Raw genomic sequence first — 20,512 nt, 5'->3', positions numbered from 1 at the left:
TGCAACAATTAGATATAATTGGAATCTTAGCTTTGGTGTGAATGCAACTAAGTAAATGTAAATTAGCTTTAAATGGGGCATAAGGAAAATTAAAGAAAGCCTCTCTTAATTGCATCTCTCATTTTGGAACAATGCCGCCTGTGTAATGTGATTTGGACTGGCTTCTTATGTAAGTAATGCATTTTTTAAAAATCCCCTTACCCCCAATTTCATCCATTTTACTGTTCTGAGTTTTACTGACTTCCACTTAAGAGCAGGTGCAAGCAGGACTTGTGTCTTGGACTGTATCAGAGAGGACAGCAAATAAGGTATTGGAGTGTGATGAGCTACCTTGAAGGATTTAACACAGGGATGGAGAAATCTGCAACCCTCCAGATGTTGGACTACAACTCCCAGTACCCTTGGTGGCCATACTGACTGGGGCTGATGGGAGTTCAACAACAAACGTGTAAATTTCTTGTTGTGTTAACAGCAGTTGAGAAGAAAGCTGAGCAGACCTGACCACAGCCCTGACAAAAATCCGCTCCCTGAAGCTGCTATTTAGCTCCTTTCCCCAGCACTGAGATTATTATTATTAATAATAATTTAATTTCTATCCTGACCTACACCCGCAGGTCTCAGGGCTGTTCACAGGATAAAAATAATACACACACTATGTAGATACACACACACACACACACACACACACACAGAGAGAGAGAGAGAGAGAGAGAGAGAGAGAGAGAGAGATGGTAGGAATTCTTGAATGTTCTTGTGAACCACTTGCTATTATGTATTTTGTATTCAGATAAAGGGTGGTATACAAATTTAATAAATAAATAAAAATAGACAGAATACTATTAAAACCCTTATTGTGCTATATTTCAGCTGTTTTTAGAAAAGATAAAATAAATGGTATCTAGTGGGAGTGGTGGGAAAGGAGGGCTGACAAGAAGAAAATTCTTGAGGCTCTATTAACTTCAATGAAAATAAATGAGTCCATTATCTAAGTGATCTGCTTGATAAAAGAAAGCTTTGCTTGAGTCTATAATGCTGGGAAAGAAGCAGGCACAAACAACATCAACTATGATTACAGAATGAGGAAAAGCACAGCATTCACTGACTTTCTTCAGGAATGTAAAGCTGGCAACAAACTAATAGGTAGCAAAAGTCTTTAAAAGAGCACAGGCTAGAACAAGATCAGTTTGATTGTTTATAATCAGAAACAAAAATCCATTTTGTTTTTAATATGTTTATGTCATCCTTACATCTATCCTTTCTGCACGTTGTACACTGAAGTTCTAACCTTTAAGCAAAGGGAAGAAAGCAAAAAGCTAATATTTTAAAGAAAGCTAAGGACACACAGTGGGCAAAATGTCAGGACTAATCAGAAAAAAGGTGAATATGGACAAGTCCTAAAGCAAACTCAGTGTGTCACCTTTAAATTATTAATACCTTGCCAAAATCTCCAGGTCAATTTCATACATGATTCAGAGATGGGATTTTCCCCACAGAGCAATTTAAAGTCTGTGTTTACATGCCTGCCAACAGAGATAGTACCACGCCTCTGGAGACAGGCTGAATGCAATGTATAGGGGAAACAGTACTATATCAATGTTTGGTTTTTCTATTGCTCACAATTTAGACAAAGCTTCCTAGATTTTGTTACTGTGGAATCTGTATTATTAATAATTGATTGGGTTGCAAGGCAATTTGTTAATATCATATTCATTAGCTTATATTTGAATTGTTTCCTCCAGAACTTGAACCACTAAGCTTTCATTAACCGCAGTTGCGTTCATTGACACTTCTGTCGGAGTGGATTAACTATCAAACAAATGCATTGCTTGAGGGTTTTATTTTAAAAAGGCCTCTGCTCACCAGTACTCAAGAGTACTCTTAAATTTTAAAATACAGCTAAAGAATAATCCATAAAAGAAGTACACAGAAGGGACTATGTCCTGCCTGATTGTTCTTCCACCAGATAATATAGCATCTACAGTGGTACCTCGGGTTACATACACTTTAGGTTACAGACACTTCAGGTTACAGACTCTGCTAACCCAGAAATAGTCCCTTGGGTTAAGAACTTTTCTTCAGGATGAGAACAGAAATCGCGCAGCGGCGGCGCGGCAGGACCCATTAGCTAAAGTGGTTAAGAACAGTTTCAGGTTAAGAACGGACCTCCGGAACGAATTACGGTAAGTACTTAACCCAAGTTACCACTGTATATGAACATTATTAAGTGCCAAGATCCTCTTGTAAGACCTGCTAAATATGGTGCTATTAACTATTATTATTATTATTATTATTATTATTATTATTATTATTATATAATAATAATAATAAACAACTGCATTTTACTTTTCTGTACTCATGCACACAAAGCAGCTCACAACATAAAAATAGAAATGTTATTATTTGTTTCATTCATATGTTGTTGTTTTTTAAAAGACCCTTTTGTTCAGTCTCGTCAAAAGAGAGAGAGAGAGAGAGAGATACCACCCTTCATCCATAGATGTCAGGCTGGGTCACAATATAAGAATACAATATAAAAACATAAACTACGTAATAATCACAAGAACAAAAAAACACAAACCAATACCCCCCCACACAAAAAACACATTTAAAAGATGTATAGCATAGTAATCAGTCAAAGACATTCCACAATTTGGGAGCCACTGCAGACAAAGCCCTTCTCATGTTTTCTCATGTTGCCACCCTCTGATCTCTCATGGGGAAGAGATTTGCCGTAACGTTTCCACATGGGCTTGTGCTAGGCAGAAGGGTAAGACAGGAGGTCATTTCTACTCCCTGCTATTTTTCTGAACTAGTACATTTTCCTAGGATGCCTGCCCATGCCATACCCACTTTAAAAACATACATGTCTGTGGTCCATTTGTACAGATTGAGAATAAATTCTCTTCCGTACATACAAAAAGAAGGAAGTTTATTTACTAAGGATGAAAACCAGACATCTCTGCACATATGAGGATCTGTGCATGAACTAAATAAATAACCGCTATGAAGTGGCTGAAATAAGTGTGCCAAGAATTCTTAAGAACAATAATTGCAGAGAGTGATTGTAACTTTGTACTCACATAAAACAGCATAAAGCTCATCTCTTGTAGTCACTTCTCATATTTCTTATTAAAATCCCTCCCCCCACAGCCCCCATCCATGAAGCATGCAGGATGTTTCCCAAATGTTGTTGTTAATCCCATACAATGTAACTGTGGATGATCTCATTAATGACTAATCTTTCTGAATAAAGTTAATCTCTTTAAGTCAATGATATCTTGCTTCACAGGTTAATTATGTGTTACGAAAAGTCCTTCTTTTTAACCATTTTAAATAGGGCACCTTTCAGTTTCTCTAGATGCCTTCTTGTGTTTATCTTATGGTGCGTGTTTTTTAAAAAATGACTGCCCCAATTCATCTTTCTGTACATTATTTTGTATGTTACAATGTTGTCCTTTATAACCGGGCTTCCGACTGTTCTCACTGTCCATTTATGCAACCTGAGAATTATACAACCACAAAAATGAAAGGACAGTTTAGCCTGCGGTTCATCATGTCACACAGAATCAGTGGGAACTTCCAAGGTGAACTGTGTTAAAGATGCTTGCAGGCCATTTGGTTACATGTGTTCAGATAGCTTGTGATAAAAGGCAGAAAAGCAAAAGCAATCCCCCAAGATCATGACTTTTGTTTTCCCTCAAGTTTACAACTAGACATGGGGAGAAGGGTATCCTTCATGATTCCAACCAAGGTCTTCTCAGCCGTACACAATAGAATAATAATAATAATAATAATAATAATATCAGGGCACCTAACCCTTATCACACCAATGGCCACATTGACTGCTGGCTAATCTTCCAAATAATGCCAGTGATGTGCATTTTAAAGTGAAAACTGACATAGCCAGTTTATGGAAAGACACACAGGAAGACATAATAGTGTCCCCTCTTTGTTCTGCCAATCCATGCCAATCAGTAGAGGGGTGGAAGGTGGAGTGAAGATCAACTTCTGTAGAGCAGAGAGAGATATTTTCCTTCCTATTACACACTGGTCTGGATGGAAAGGTTCCTGGATGGGGAGAAAGATATCCCTGTCCAGTGCTTTCCTTTCAAAAATGTTTCTCCTTCCCTTTGAAAGCCACCACTCATGGAGCTCAGGCGACAGAAGGAGCAGCACAAATTTTACCGGGGGCTTGCGAGACATTAAAAGCATTTTGTTGGGCCTGATCAACATACTCTTCCAGACCCTGGAAAAAGGCAATAGTTCCTGACTTGCAGCAGCTTTTCTTTCTCTTCCCATACTTCACAAAACGTATTTTCTTTCTTCTAACAATCCAATTCATAAAAGTTTGTTCTTTCATTGTTACTGCTACTGATTAAAGTATTCTGTTGAATGATCATAATCATCAAACCCATTGAACCTGAATAGAAACACTTGCTGCAAGTGGTTGTGAGGCTGAGAGATTATTTATCTTTACTGTACAGAATACGAAGATCTTATTGCATAAATGAAATTTGATATTTCTGTTGCAAAGACAGCTTACTAACTTATTGATAAGATTTATTATGCATTTTCAAAATTATTCTTAAATATATTTACCTTAATTAACTTAACATGCTTGCTGTTATATACAGTTTCTATAGTAAAGTTTCTACCACACTGAATGATCCCCCCCCCCAGTAAAATATGGTGTGGGAGCACATACTTCATTGGAAAGGCATGCAAGCAAATGCTTTTGAAGCAGCCTAAACTCTCAGCCTGCTTCTAGAAATCTGCAAGGCTGTTTCATATTCCCGTGCTAACTTTTTCCATATCAAAGTGAAAGTGGAGAGAGTCTCTGGGAAAACAGTCCCCCATCCCATTTTAGCAAATGGTACTATGTCAATTTTTTTCTGAGTGGTTCAGTCTCTTCCTTATTATTATTTCAAAGCTATGTAATGAATAAGGAGCTCTCTGTATGACTTCTACATCCTACCAAAACTGTTTATATGCATAAGGGCTTCAATTACATGTCAAAATATGCTGTCACTTTTTGTACCAAATCTCAGGCACTACTGCAGGAACTGTATAACTACTCCTTTGATTTCATGCATAATTTATGCTGATTTTCTTTTCTTGCAAGCTTTTCACATACATTAACAAAAAGCTGACGGCTTTAAATCATAAGACTTTTTTTTAAAAAAAATTACTTGTGTTGCAAGAAAAGAAACAGAGAGACATTTTTAGATATCATTTAACAATACTAACGAAACATTGTTTTGTTCCATGCTAGTAAAAATAAATAAAATAAAAATATCCATTGCTGTGAATCTAAACTACTACAAAAATAGCACAGCATATTCCAACCACCAGAGCCAGCTCCTAAGAACATAAGACGAGCCCTACTGGATCACACAAAGACCCATCTAGCCCAGCATCCCATTCTCACTGTGGCCACTAGATGCCTACAGGAAGTTTGCAACTGGTAATGGATACTCATCCAATGTCTATTGTTGTAGCTTTTGAATATAAAGCTTCATGGTCATCAGCTCATGTTCAGCCAAAGGCCATTTGAATCCTCCCCTCTCAGTACTATTATCTGTTCGTGGATATTATACCTGGCTGCAGAAGAGTGAGGTCCACTTCATCAGACTGAGGAGTTCAGTTGACATTTTGTTTATCCTCTCCCAGCAATAGCAGCCATTCCACCTGACCATTAATCTTTAATGTAATGTTTCTGAATTTGCTGGGTTTTCCTGTTCCCACCCCATCCTTTCATTCTTTTGAATTATGCTGAATCATAGGACACAAACCAGAACAAACCATAGACCAACCAAAGGCAGACATACTGTATTTTTCCATGTATAAGACTAGGTTTTATCCCTTAAAAATAAAGTCCAAAATTAGGGGGCGTCTTATACATGAATACATCTCCCCCCCATTTTCTTATATCTGAGTCCCCCAAAATAGGTAGCGTCTTATACATGGGGGCGTCTTATAGATGGAAAACTACGTTCGTTGGCATGCAAGTGTAGGAATTCTCAATACTCATCAGCTGGGAATCAGATAGAGGGGCACAACAAACAGTGATCCCATCTTTCACCAGATGATTGCTGCTGGCAGTTATGCTTCCCATAGCCTGGCTAACAGCTGTTTGGTAAGGAGGGAAGAGTGACTATGATGGGCAGGAAGGTGCATGGGGAAAGTTATTCATGGACACCTTCCTACCAATGTAAATTATACTCCCTGTTTAGCAGACTAATAGGGCACTGGGAAATCCTGGGTAGGTTGTGGGTTGTCCACCTATGTTGTAAATGATCATGTAACTGTCATTTCAGTATTTGCAAAGACTTTCCCTGAGCTAAATACCTTCACTTCCAATCAGTGCTGCAGAATGGAGGGTACAGTGGTATCTCGGGTTAAGTACTTAATTCGTTCCGGAGGTCCGTTCTTAACCTGAAACTGTTCTTAACCTGAAGCACCACTTTAGCTAATGGGGCCTCCAGCTGCCGCCACGCCGCCAGAGCACGATTTCTGTTCTTATCCTGAAGCAAAGTTCTTAACCCAAGGTACTATTTCTGGGTTAGCGGAGTCTGTAACCTTAAGTGTCTGTAACCTGAAGCTTATGTAACCCGAGGTACCACTGTACATCTGAAATTCCAAATTATTTCTATGTCATATGATCTGTGCCATATCATCTGTGTTGATATGCAGCAGCAACACATTGCTATTTTATGAAACACTCTGCTTCATCTCTGGTGTCCTATCTACTAAACAAAATTTGAGCTGAACTATGTGCAGATTATGCACATAGATTATGCACGCAGTTTCTGCAATGCGGACAGAGAAAACAATCCTATCAACATCAGCATTAAGTTTGTTACTATTAATTACAAGATTCCATTTCCCTGTTCCGAAGTAAATTTGGGAGCCAGGCTCCTCCCTCTATCAGCAGTCACTTGGCAGTAGCCATCACATCAGGCTACAGAAGAGGAAAGAGAAATGATACTCTGTTGGAGCCCCTAAAAAACAAGCAACTTTTGCTTCCTATTCTCTGAATGTTTTCACCCAAGCTGCTCCTTAGAAGAACTTGCAACTAAGAATGTGCACAGGAGTTTCCTTACATTCCTTCTCAACCCATTTTCCTTTCTGTGTCATGCCTTTTTAGATTAGAAGCCCAATGTCAAGGGCTGCCTCCTTTTTGTGATCTGTAAAGCACCTTGAGGACTTTTTCTGGCTGATGGGCAGGATTAATAAATATTTAAATAAAGTAAATAAACAAAATCCATTATCTACCCTTGCTGACCCTGATCCTACTTCAGTGAGTGAAAATTATTTGTGAGGAAGGTGATTACGAACTGAAAGACAACCAGAGAAGATGTTGAGCCCTGCCGGTCCTTTCCCTGCTCCACTTCACAGTCTGCCCAGACTAGTTTTTTGGGGTCTTTTATTTTTAAAAAGATCACATAGCTCAACATAACATGGAATTTCAGCTAGTCTATCCTCATTTATTTGTTCTAGCATTTTGTGAAGTAATGCAAACACCTCTAGTTTATGTATTTTCAATATAGGGATCTGATTTGCTTTAAATCAAAATTTGATCTCTTCCTATGAGCATCCAGCTCTAAAATAAAATATTATTAATTACTTGCCCTCATATTTCATGCAAACTGCAATTCTTGTGAAATAATATTTTAAAACTGTAAATTTATTTATATTGGCATTCATTAAAAAGCTTATAATAGGGCTATCATTTAAGTGATCAATTATATTGTTGTGGGGGAATCATGATGATTCAGTTGTTAAATATGGCACACTAATGTAGACACCTTTGGAAGAAGCGCAATAGGATAAAGATTTCTACTTCCAAAATGTGAAATAACACATTGATCCTCATTAGGAAGAAGCAACACCCACACATCTGATAGCTGTTAACCTAGTGCAGCTTTGGCGGTATTAAAATGCCGCACCATCTCTTCATAATGACCTTTGCGAATAGTTTAATTAAAAATAATGACTGAAGAAAGCTGAACATGTTTAGCAAAAGGAGGCACACAAAGAAAGCAGAACAGTGAACTACTGCTTTGCATTAAGATAACAAAATGAAGTATAACTGAGCTCTGAGCTTCAGCTGTTTATTCTGTATCTAAACTAAGCAAAGATACTGGCTCAGGTGGGGAAAGTGTGGCCTTCAAGCTGTTATTGGACTACATCTCCCATCACTCCCTGACCATTGGCTATGCTTGCTGGGAATAATGGGAGGTGGAACCCAACAACAGCTGGAAGGCCACAAGAAAACCAACCAAAAATTATTGCCTTGTGGCATCAATGGCAGGAAGCATGGTTTTGAATATCGCACAGAAATTTATTTCATGGACTTTACAGTAAACATAACTACATTTCTTTGAAACGCTGTTGGAACACTGTAACAATGTTTTGGGCCGAGTATAATTGGAAAAAGGATAATTGGCTTTGGCCCTGGCGACTGTACTATACGTGTCCAGCCCAATTTTGCTTTGTTTGCTCCTCGACTTTAAAAGTCTCCTTTCTTTCACTTCTCCTTTTTCTGTGTCAGCTTCAGCATTCTAGCAGAATTTAGGAGTTGTGAGAGGTCATGGAGAATTAGCCTGATGCTTTCAAGCAGTCTCCAGAGGACATTTACTCACACCGCACACACAAATCTTCCAACACTTTATTCGCTCTAGGACATGGTTGCTAAGTTACCTCCAGGTATTGCTCAGGTTCATGGGGTGTGACAGCCTCAGCTGATGCCTTAAAGCAGGTGCACAGAAATGAAAACCAACCATCCCACAACTGCAAAGTCTTCGCTATCCTGAACTTTCAACTTCATAGAAATAAATCTAATTTCTTGCAATGGGAACTAAATGGCGATGTCACTGAAGTGAAGGTATGTACGCTGGTCCACCCATGATGTGCACTTAGGCGGGTAGTGACCCTATGGGAACCCTGACTATCGTTGCCATCAGTGGCAGAGAAGCAGAGAGATTTCACTGGAAGCTGGGTATACTTAGGACAGTACATGACCTTGAGCTCCATGGGGGATACATGGGATAGAAATGTAATACAAGCATCACCCTCCCCACCCCTTTAATTGCATCCAAGTCTCTGCAAAATTAATCAATAAATAGGCTGGCTTTCCCTCCTGCCTGGAAATTGCTCAGAGCTGCTGACCAAGCAAGGGAAGGGCTACAGCACTTTCAAAACTGCCAAGTCTTGAAGTAGCCGGAGCCCTCCTGGTGCACAGAGGGAGCGGTGCCTCAGCTTGGCTTCTGACCACCTGCTTGTTCGCTCGCCTGCCTTCTGGCCAGGGCAGCACATTCACCCTCCTGAGACTGTCCACCTGCCTCTGCCTGGTGCCCCATCTGGGCGGCGCTCCATGCCCGTCTGTGGCATGTTGCAGCCAGTGTGCTTTGGGGTGGAGCCTGCACACATGCAGAGCACCCCGGTCCCCCGCTTGGGAATGAGGCACCAACTCTCTCTCTCTCCCTGACTTTGCTCATGCTTGGGCTTGGGGGGAAAGTGGAGGGGGCAGAAGGTCAACCTGCCTAGCCCAACCTCATCCCCCTGACACTCGCCTGGTCCACCTCACTCCCCCTGCCCTCCACCACTGCCTCTCCGCACACTGGGAGAGTTGCCAGCTTCCAAGTCTTCTTACTCTGGAGTCATGTTGTGCACTCTCTCTATCTCTCTCCTCCTCACATTCCCTCCTTATAAAGTGGGGTGCTCCCCACTTTATGCGATTGCACTTATCATGCAGGGGCCTGGAATGTAAGCCCTGCATAAGTGGGGGGAAGCCTGCAATGATAACAATAAGTGAAGTACAAATGGAGCATGTGCTATCTCATTTCATGCACAAACAGCACAACGCTTATGGAAGCATGGTTGCTGTTATTGATGGCTGCTCTGACACTGCTCTGTTAGTGCATCCAATGACCATGACTAGGGGCAGTGCATGGCTATTTCATACCATTCCAGTGACAGTCATCCTTATTAGGGAGAAAGTGCAGGTTTGCTTAACCTTTCAGACTTTTCTCTCTTTTTTCCAGTCCTGGTTTTTAAAAGGCTTAGCACATGCTAGGCATCATAAAATACTAATGTGTATCATAATCACCAATGAGAAGTGGGAGGTCAGAAGACGATTGGGGAAAAAATCGTTGACAGGTTGAGGGGAAAGTGTTTGCCGGAATTCATGCTAATAAATGCCATGCTTCTTCACTGAGTGCTCTTATGGGGAATGTATAACCACAACCAACACATCCTGTTTATGATATTGTTTTTTGCATGGTGTTATACAACTAATCTCTCATGCAGAAACATGACCAACACTGCCAAAAGTGTAATAACAAAACACTGCTAAAAATCAAGTGGGTTTAGGAAAATTCAGACAAGCTAATAACACAATCATCAAAACCAAAATTATGTATTGAAATTGCAAACACTCATGGGCATAGACAATAACAATAAAGAAAAATATTGGTAGTTATGCAATATAAGTAATACAATGTAATACTTCTATGTAACTAATTTCCCTTTTAAACATAATGGGTGGAATTCACCTAATGAGCTCCATCAGCAAAAGCCCTGCAAAGAACAATCACCCTCTCCTCCCCCACGTTCCCCCTGCCCACATGCAGAGGGAGTAGAGGGGGAATAGTTCTGTCTAGTAAGCTGAAACGCTTGCACACAGTGGCGGACCTTCATGCTCTGGCACCCGGGGGGGGGCGGGCAGAGAGCAGGCGGAGGCAGGGCTGGCGCGTGTCCTGGGGGTGGGGCACGCCATCTGCGGGGGTGGGGCGCCCAGCACGGGCAGGGAAGCAGCCATGATGGAACCCCACCAAGATTGCACTGCCAGGGGCAATGTGCTCCCCCTGCCTCCCCTTTCCTCCGCCAGTGCTTGCACACACTGAAAATACATCATAACGCAACAGTAAATTCCACTCAGTGTGTTCTCTTGGATGCATAACCATCCCTTGCACCATTGTTCACAGAAAAGTAAAGTAAACCATTTACTAAAGCAGTAGAACATGTTACTGCAAATGAAGAAACAAGGATAACACAAGATTTCTAAGAAGATAAGAAAAGTCTGCTGGATCAGACCAGTGAACCGTCTAGTCCAGAATCCTCACAGAATCACTGGCAAATTGTTGCTAGATAGTGTGCGTTGGGGAGGAGGCCTGCTTGATTGCCCCACTTTGCAGAAGAGAACTAGAGTTGATGCACTTTTGTTCCCTTTATAATATTCCATAAAACATCCAAGTTCTACCCGTATAATTTTACAGGCAATGTATCTAGTGTACACTTCAGTCTTTACAAAAAAAAAAATTTCCTTCCAGTAGCACCTTAAAGACCAACTAAGTTAGTTCTTGGTATGAGCTTTCGTGTGCATGCACACTTCTTCAGAGCTACCTATCTGTAACTGGAACTTCAGTCTTTATATACTGGAATTATTGCACTAGAGATGCAGTTGTGGACATCATAAACATTTTAGCATGCAGAGCTTAGAATGTCTGTAAGCTGCACCTTTGGGTTTTGTAAACTCCACAGCAGCAATTAGAGTTTACATACGCTGCAAACTGCATACAGATTTCTAAAACTGTTTGAAGAAAATTCATTAGGGGCTGCAGAAAGGAGAACGTTCATCTATGCACCAATTTCTATTGCAGTTGAAAAGCAGATTGCCCCCCTCTGAATAATTGTTTCTTAAAAATAATTTGAGGTCTGATGCTGATATGTGTTGTGCAGGAAAATAAGGAAAGAGGAAGATATGGGAGGCTGGTCCACTTTGGATCACTGCTAACAGTTGATCCAGGAAGACCCTGGAATTATGGAGCTCAACATTTCATGAAGCTTAAAGAACAAAAAATGTGTTTTCTACCAGATATAGTGCAGGTAGAAGGGAGACACTTCTGGAAGTATTTCTAAGGTTCCACATAAATGTTGAAACACAAAATATGTCAACTAATTAAATATATGCTCCTCTGTGTGGTAAATGAGTATAGAATAAGCAGTATATTCTGCAGGTAGTCATGAATCAGTAAGCTCTAGTGAAAATGTATATTACCAGTGAAAACAAGCATTTGATCTTGCTACCATCACATCACTCTAGTTGCCATTATCCATTACTTTGTTTAATTTCTTTATAATTTCATTTTCAGTACGCAGATACACCTAGACTGGTTAAGCCAGATAAATTCCAGAAACCTGAAAGCATTCTCTGCATTATCACATCTGGTGACCATCAACAGACTGGGCTGTACTTCCCAGTAACAGCTAGCTGACGTTGCAAGGACCTTACAACTCTATGGGAGCCAATAGTACTGTGGCACATGAATTCTTACAATCCAGGTTAGCACTAATTCTCAACCTTTTTAAGGTTCTCTATTTATTGCAAGAGCTCTGTAGAAATTGGACCCCATTTATATCTATATATTGACCCAATATGCCAAACCATGGCTTAGTGTGAATGGGAAGCTTTGTAGATTTCCAAAGATAAGGTAGCAGCTGCTTTATTCCTTCTGCCCTCTTGCCACTACTGCACAAGTGTGAGGTAAGCCATGGATTGGCTTAACATTACATTGTCCAAAACCAGGCTCCTGGTTTATCTCACTCTAGACCAACTGTATTAATTTACAAAGCCCTGTACCTTAGGAACAGCCAAAACCCTTATATCCCAGCTCAGTCATCAAGATATGTCATTGGCTAGCTCTGGAGTTGGAAAGGCTCATCAGACAACAAGAACCCAAGTCTTTAGTGTCATTGGCCTAGTCTTGTGGAATGCTCTGCCACTAGAGATTCAGCTGGTGCCTTCTGTTTCAGCTTTTAACAAACTTCTGTGCCACCAGTCCTATGGAGAAAATTATGCAATCCTCTTTTCATAATAGCTGATGGCTCTTGACTTTAAGCATTTACATCGTTTTTATTATATGTTGATATTGTTGTAAATTGCTTTGATATTTTTTATGATACAGTGGTACACAAGTATTTTTTAAATAAATAAATAATACGAGAATTTCATTTTGAAAAGTACTTCCGTTTCACATAAAATTAAGCTGTGCCCATGCCCATGCATTTTAACACATCCAGATGCTGGAAGCAGCTCATTTACAAAATAAAGTAGTTGCTATTTCACCTAGGATGATGCTGCATAATTGTGTCAAGTGATAAGTGTTCCCAAAAGTATAACACGAACTGAGGGCAACACTTGCAGGGGAGAATCACTAGGTGGGAGGAAGAGGTGCATAACCCTCCAGCACCCACTGATTCTTCTCTGCAAAAGTCCCATCCCTGAGACCATTTCCCCCCTAGCTGCGCTTATTTCTAGTCCCAGAGACTGCCAGGATGAGGGAAGGTAATAAAAATGTCCTGGAGACTTTTGTAGCGGGAGGATTAAGCACTCTTAATCAGTGGCGTAGCGTGGGGGGTGCAGGGGGGGCCTGCCGCACCGGGCGCAACATCTGGGGGTCAGGGTTAGGGGGTGCAAATCCATGGGTTAGGGGGCGCAAATCCACGGGTTAGGGGGTGCAAATTACTTGCCTTGCCCCGGGTGCTGACAACCCACACTACGCCACTGCTCTTAATTGAACCTGAAGTTCTCCTCTGCCAGTGTCACTTAAATATCAATATAATACTAACATTTTGAGAAACGCCATTATTTCCTGGTAATGTATTTTTTTGTTCTCATATATTATGCCAATGGAAATTTTGAAGTTATTGCTTCCTATATGAAACTGCAACATAAAATTTGTTAGTACTGCTTCCTACACAGTATGGAAAAATTGCAATCATAACCACCACACTTACCTGGGAGTAAACCCTATTTAATTTGATAGGACTTAAATCTGAGTAGACATAGGATTGAGCTACCAAGTTCAGGGACCTCTCTCAGTCACCAATTCATAATGCACTACATTGTTCTAGTCAAGCATGCATTCCCAAAGCTGAAAGAAAAACAAAACTGCTCTTCGACAAAAGGGCTTAGCCTTAAAAGGATAGGAAAACAAACTTACGACAGCAGCTTTTTTAAAAAAGTGATTTAAGAGTAGCATTAAGGTTTTGGAATAAAATTACATTTCAAAGCATAATTTGTAACTTTGAGGCTCCTTTTATTTATTTAAGCAACCAAAACAAGGAAGGGCATGATTGACACAGGCAAAGTTAAACATTGTTTCATAGATTTCAACAGGTTAGTAAGTATGTGCTTAAATTTCTGTCATTGAAAACATTTAACTAAAAATGCTTCAATCCGGGCTGGACCATTTTACCCAGAAAATCAATATACTACACAATATTGTAATAATAGGTCCATTTTTTTTCACACCAAACCAGAAAGCTAGAGACTTATAGGAGATGCACTGAGCCCCGTAAAAACTCTACAATCCAACCCCTAGCAAGCAGCCTTAAATATCTTGGAAATCCATGGTATTAGGTTGTGACCAGAAAATGTATCAATTTGCCTGGGTTGTTTACTGGTGCAAAAAAACCCCACAAACATGAACAAAAATCTGCCAAATTAGACCCTTTGATAATGACAAATAAAACATGTATAAATGCAGTGCCAACAACTGCACCACCAGCTGTTTTTCAAAGGTGTTGAAAACACAAGGAGAAAACTCAGTCAGTTCTCAGAAGCCTGTCATATTCTCTGAAATTAAATTGTTATACAGGAAACAGATAGATTATTAAACCTATCTTGGGCCCTTGAGACTGTAAAGCTCTTCAGTTCCTCCTTTCAGAACATCTGACAGTGCTGTAGCAACATGATAAAACTTCTTACATCATGTAATACAAATTAAGGATAAGAACAATATTTTGCAATTAAGTGATACTTATAATGCATGAAGCTATCAAGGTACTTTATAATCAGCAATCTTAGTATTAAAAACACTGCACTAAGTGATAATTTTTCACTTTTCTGATCTCCTAAAATGAATGATCTACCGTATTTTTCGCCCCATAGGACGCACTTTTTCCCCTCCAAAAATGAAGGGGAAATGTGTGTGCGTCCTATGGGGCGAATGCAGGCTTTCGCTGAAGCCTGGAGAGTGAGAGGCATCGGTGCGCACCGACCCCTCTCGCTCTCCAGGCTTCAGGAAGCTATCCGCAAGCCTTGCAAGCCCGGCGGGAGTTCCCGCGGGCTCACAAGGCTTGCGGGCAGCAGCCTGCAGCCTGCAGCCCAAAGCACGGGGCGCCCTCCGGAGGGCGCCCCGTGCTTTGGGCAGGTGTGCGCAAGGCTTGGGGCGGCAGCCGCGGCTGGGGAGGGGGAAATAATTTTTTTATTATTCATTTCCCCCCCCCAAAAAAACGAGGTGCGTCCTATGGGCCGGTGCGCCCTATAGGATGAAAAATACTGTATATGTAGTAATGACAACAGGTCATTTCAAGTTTTCAAATACAGGTCTTCAAACTTCTAGATTTTTGACAGTCTAAAACTACAGTCACTACCTTCTTATGTTGTGTACTCCAAAGATGACAACAGGATTCCACATGTAACCAAATAGTTAAAGAGATGATAGGGTATGATAGGACTGCCATATGCCTGGATTTTCCCAGACATTACCAGGATTTCAAACGTGGAATTGAGGTCTGAGGGGGATTTCTGAAAGGCAGCACTTTGTCCTGGATCTTAGGCAAATCAATCGCATTATTTCGGCATTTTTTTTAAGGAAAATAAAAGCTTGGGGTGTCCTGGTTTTTACTTTTTGAAATATGACAACCCTAGGGTATGATCAAAGTATTAAGTCCGCTTTCCAGTTTAGAATTTCACAGAAACTGTGAATCATCCCCAGATCTGAAAACATCATGCAAACGTGATTAAAATATACATCTAGATAATACGCATAGTTAAATTTCCTAAGTAGTTCTGCAATGTGTGTGCCTTTCACTCAGCTGAATATGCACAATATAGCAGTGTTCTAAACTGTTATATTAGGAAGCAATCCTCAGGTTGTGTCTGTATCAACAAAAATCTGCACTGGATTCTGCCCAGTGTAGTCCAATCCATTCACTCAATATGTACTCTAGCCCTGCACCCAATCTGCAGATAAGTGTGTTCACAACCTCTGTATAGCAGCAGGGTACCACACACCACCACATGGTTTCTCACTCAAAGTGAAAGAGACTAGATTTGCAACACTCTCACTTCAGCGGTATTGTTCAAAACAATGCACTGTAATCAGGGTGGGTTACCTGTAGCCCTAATGACCAGGAGTGGGCAGATATGGATCTACTGCAAGGTCTCTGGGTAGTTTGAAATAGACAAGGGGTTCTTAGTTGTAGTTATTTAAGAACAGCACCCTAAATTATAGCATTGAAATGAAGAATCCTTGAAGGTAACAAGGAGTGGACTATGAGCTCCAGGCAGTTCTAGAACTCAAAACAAGTCCTGGGCTCAGAATTCTTTACATCTAAGTGTGTGTCTTTTGCACTAGGCTCTGGCTCATAAATCTCAGGGTTTGAGCAAAGAACAAAAAAGATCACTAAAATATGAATTCTGCCCACCCTTGCACCAGGTGTTGTTGAACTCCAGTTCTATCAGCTTCAGCCATCAGGACCAATGGTCAAGGATAATAGGAGACTGAGGCCAATAATCACCTGGAATGCCACAGATTTCCCAATCCTGAATTGGTGTAAGTGCAGATATGCTGCACTTACTGATATAGTTAAAAATGGATTCTAGTATTAAAGTACCATACTGGGTATGAAAGCAACATGCAATGAGTGGAAACGCGTTATAAGAGTAGCCTCCTCTAGCCACTATGGAATGTTCCATGTAATATAGCGATAGTCCCTCTGGAAGCAGCTAAGAGGAAAACACACACATATATATATATATGAATGAAACAGCTGTACGACATACCTTCCATGACATATACCAGTGAACCGACATCTCCCTCTTTGATAATGCAACTGTCCTTGCCATATTCCACTGGATACATACAATCCACAATCTCCTGGATCTGTGACAGTTCTAGATTCTTCATGAAGTCATTGTCAAGAATAGCTTCCTTTATTAGATCCTTTGACCTATGGAGAGAAAGGAAAGATATGTCAAAATGTGCTAATCAACTCCCAAAAGCAGCATGTGTGAATGTCATTGTGTGATGTGAAATATTTTTTTAAAAAAAAAACTTCTTACTTTTCAGTTTGGGAAAATACTTATAACAAACAATTCACATACCACACACACACACACACACACACACACCATTGCATGCATATACAATACAACTTATTCACAAAATCTAAATCTAGAAGCAGGGGAGTGGGGGTGGGAAGTGGGGTGCTGAACACCTGTATGTTCAGAATTTGTTTTTAAGATTGACCTTTCCTGTTTATGAACCACAAGAGGAGGATAGTTATGCAAATACTGTCACTACTAGGTCTATGCTTAGCACCCATTGAAACAGAATGCACATAAACTGGGGACTTGTTAATTGTTCTCTCTTAGTCAAAAATACAAAAAACTGCAATCATGTTGTGGGAATAAAGCAGTCCAAAATTCAGACATCTCCGCAAGAAAAACTACTATATTTTTTGCTCTATAAGACTCCCCTTTTCCCTCCTAAAAAGTAAGGGGAAATGTATGTGCGTCTTATGGAGTGAATGCAGGCTGCGCAGCTATCCCAGATGCCAGAACAGCAAGAGGGATTGCTGCTTTCACTGCGCAGCGATCCCTCTTGCTGTTCTGGCTTCTGAGATTCAGAAAAAAAAAAAAATCTTGTTTTCCTCCTCCAAAAACTAGGTGCGTCTTGTGGTCTGGTGCGTCTTATAGAGTGAAAAATACGGAATGTTGTTATGAACAACAATAACTTCATGTATTAACTCCCACCAACTTTACCTCAGCAGTTCCCCCAGCTTCAAATACAAAAAATTATAGAGGTATCTTAGTTACATAAAAACTTCTTTAAAGGTTTGAGGTCGTCTGGTTTTAATGAAAGAAATATAGAGTAACCACATAGCTTTTCGTAATTATATTTTTCAATAACCGTTAAAAGGACCATGTTCTTCCCAGTGGTACTTGTAATAGTTCTGTAATTTTTGAATAACCTTTTCAAAAATCCCCATAGTTCAGTATCTCAACAATGCAGGTAGGACCAATCCCTTTGTTTTTTCATAATGTTTTACAAAGCTTTTAATGAAGCATCAGCATAAGACTTGAAGAATTATCTACTACTCTGAATCACTCAAGCACAAATGTTAACTGTGCTCTAGTCATCATAATTTACATATTGAATTTCCCCCAGTATGTCTATCAAATCTATCTTTATCCATCTGATAATACAGTGAACAACATAAAGATTACAGACAATAATTGTTTAAAAGCTTCTTAAGGGATTTTGTGCAAATGAGCATCTGAAAATTATAAATGTGAACAAACAGGGGCTTAAAGAACATAATTTATAAATGGTAACATTCAAAAGATAAATATCATACATCCATGTGTATTTGTGAGATTCTTGGTTAATTTTGTTTGCCAAATCCTGCCTTTAGTTATTATTTAAATATATGCCAAATAAATATTTTATGGTCTCAAGGTAGCTTCAACATTAAGGGAGAGCATGTGGGTGACTGTGGGTGCAAGCAAATAGCACTTCACATACAATATGCGGAGCAGAAACATCTGCTGTTTCCTAGATTCTCCAACCAACCAGGGGAGAGAAGGTTGGCTGGTTTAATTGCTTAGAGAACTATATTTTGAAGGTTGTTTCCCCCCCTCAGTTTTTTTTTCAAAAACTTATACAGAGGTAGGAAACTTGTGGCTCTCCTGGTGTTGCTGGGGAGTACAAGGTAGTGTTATGAATTTGGGACTCTTCTAACCCCTGGATCCAGCAAAGGCTAACATATAAGCCAGGCTATCCTCCTGTGTTGAGGTGATAGCCTGGATGAGGTCCTGCTTCTCCCATAGCCATAGCCTTGGATTCCAACAGAAATCAGGTCTCTCTCTCTCTACCTTTCTAGCCTGCTGGTTTTGCTTCTGGCTTCTAGCTCACATCACTCAACTCTCCAAAAATCTGGCCTTTTGTCTTTTTAACAAACAGACAGTTGAGGGAAGGAGACCCACTCGTTTTTTTCCTCTGGCACAGAGCCACTCCCTTTGTTACCTTAACGACCCATACTTACTTAACGGACCATTACAAGGCTGGCCTGGCTATTCCAGCAATTGAATCCATGCTGTATCCAGGAATTTGAAGCGGGGCTCAAGCCTACAGCCTTCTTTTCTCCCTCACAAAAAAACTCATAACAATATTATACATAGCCTTCTAACTAAGGGGCACCCATCTAGGAGCAATGGTCTTCGTAATGAGTTACAATTTGTTGTTACTTCATTCATAGCACCGAGCTGATCATCAGGTCATTCAGCATAAGTAAGCTCATCCTCAAGCTTTGTATGTTCTCATGCTGTTACACTCAGACTCTCCAAGTGACCCTATTTTCCAGGGACAGTCTCGAATCTACAGAAGCCATCCTGGTTTCCAATTTGATCCTGGAATGTCCCACTTTTCCCTAGAACATCCCTATTTTCATCAGAGAAATGTTGGAGGGTATGGAATAGGACATCCCCATGGCCTTTTTCCAGCCGGAACTCACCTGAATTCAGTTCCAGAACCTCTCAGGTGGGCACCATGGCCATTCTAAGAGAGTGAGGGAGGTGCTCGTGGTAAGTTCCAGCACCTCTTTTTCTAGAAAAATAGCACTGGATGTCACTATTTTCACCAGAAATGTTGGAGAGTATGTATGCTGCCCTATCAGATAGTCTGTTGCAACCGTATTTTAATCACCTCACCAAACTGTACACCTTGGCATTTTAACAGCACAAACTAGAAGTATTGTTCTTTTTTATATATAAAAAATACACATAATGTAATCTGTGACTCTTCCAAAAAGATATACAAGTCAGTCTTTCAATACTATCTCCTCTGCAGTGCCTCTGGGGACATCTCTGCATGCTGTCACTTTGGTTAGCTGCTGAACCAGTCTGGATCATACAGCACATGCCCAGCCATGCCAGCTGCTAGAGCTAGACATGGCCAGGAGTCTAAGTGGCATGCATAATTATATTTAATGCATCGCATAGTCTCTACCCCCCCAATTGATATGGTAGAAGCGTCTTCACAAGAACACCAAGGTAACCTATTTGAGAACAAAGCCACATTGCTCTTCTTCCATAATAACAGTCAACTTTCAATCTATAGAATATTATACAGTTGCAACATAAATGCATGTATGTTTACTCAGATGTAAGTCAGTGTTCACTGAGGCTTACTCCCAGGTAAATGTGCATAGCTGTAGGTTATTAACATTTCTTTCCAGTATGTCCTTCAAGTTTCAACCACAATACAAAGATCTTTGTTCTTTTATTCTTTTAAAATTCATTCTTGTAACGTTTTATTGAAAGTACAGAAACTTCCTTCTCCCTGATCTTCCTTTAGTTTAGTACATCTTTCTCAAATTCTGGTCAGTAGGATTATTTGCCTTGTTAGCTGTGCAGACTGCATAAAAATTATTTTCAGTT

General features: G+C 40.2%; 1 protein-coding gene across 11 annotated transcripts in view; it reads right to left on the bottom strand.

Annotated features, from left to right (window-relative positions):
* PRKG1 (protein kinase cGMP-dependent 1) overlaps positions 1-20,512 on the bottom strand; it is a 668,505-nt gene that overhangs the window by 448,420 nt on the left and 199,573 nt on the right. For all 11 annotated transcript variants that reach the window (XM_083614092.1, XM_083614085.1, XM_083614091.1 and 8 more), the window contains one exon: positions 16,856-17,022. In XM_083614092.1, the coding sequence (XP_083470218.1) occupies positions 16,856-17,022 (167 nt within the window). The remainder of the gene's footprint in view (positions 1-16,855; positions 17,023-20,512) is intronic.

Source organism: Podarcis filfolensis, assembly GCF_964270895.1.
Source record: "Podarcis filfolensis genome assembly, chromosome: 5".
NCBI lineage: Eukaryota > Metazoa > Chordata > Lepidosauria > Squamata > Lacertidae > Podarcis > Podarcis filfolensis.
Note: the sequence above shows the minus strand (reverse complement) of the source record. Positions and strands in the feature narration are given on the sequence as shown.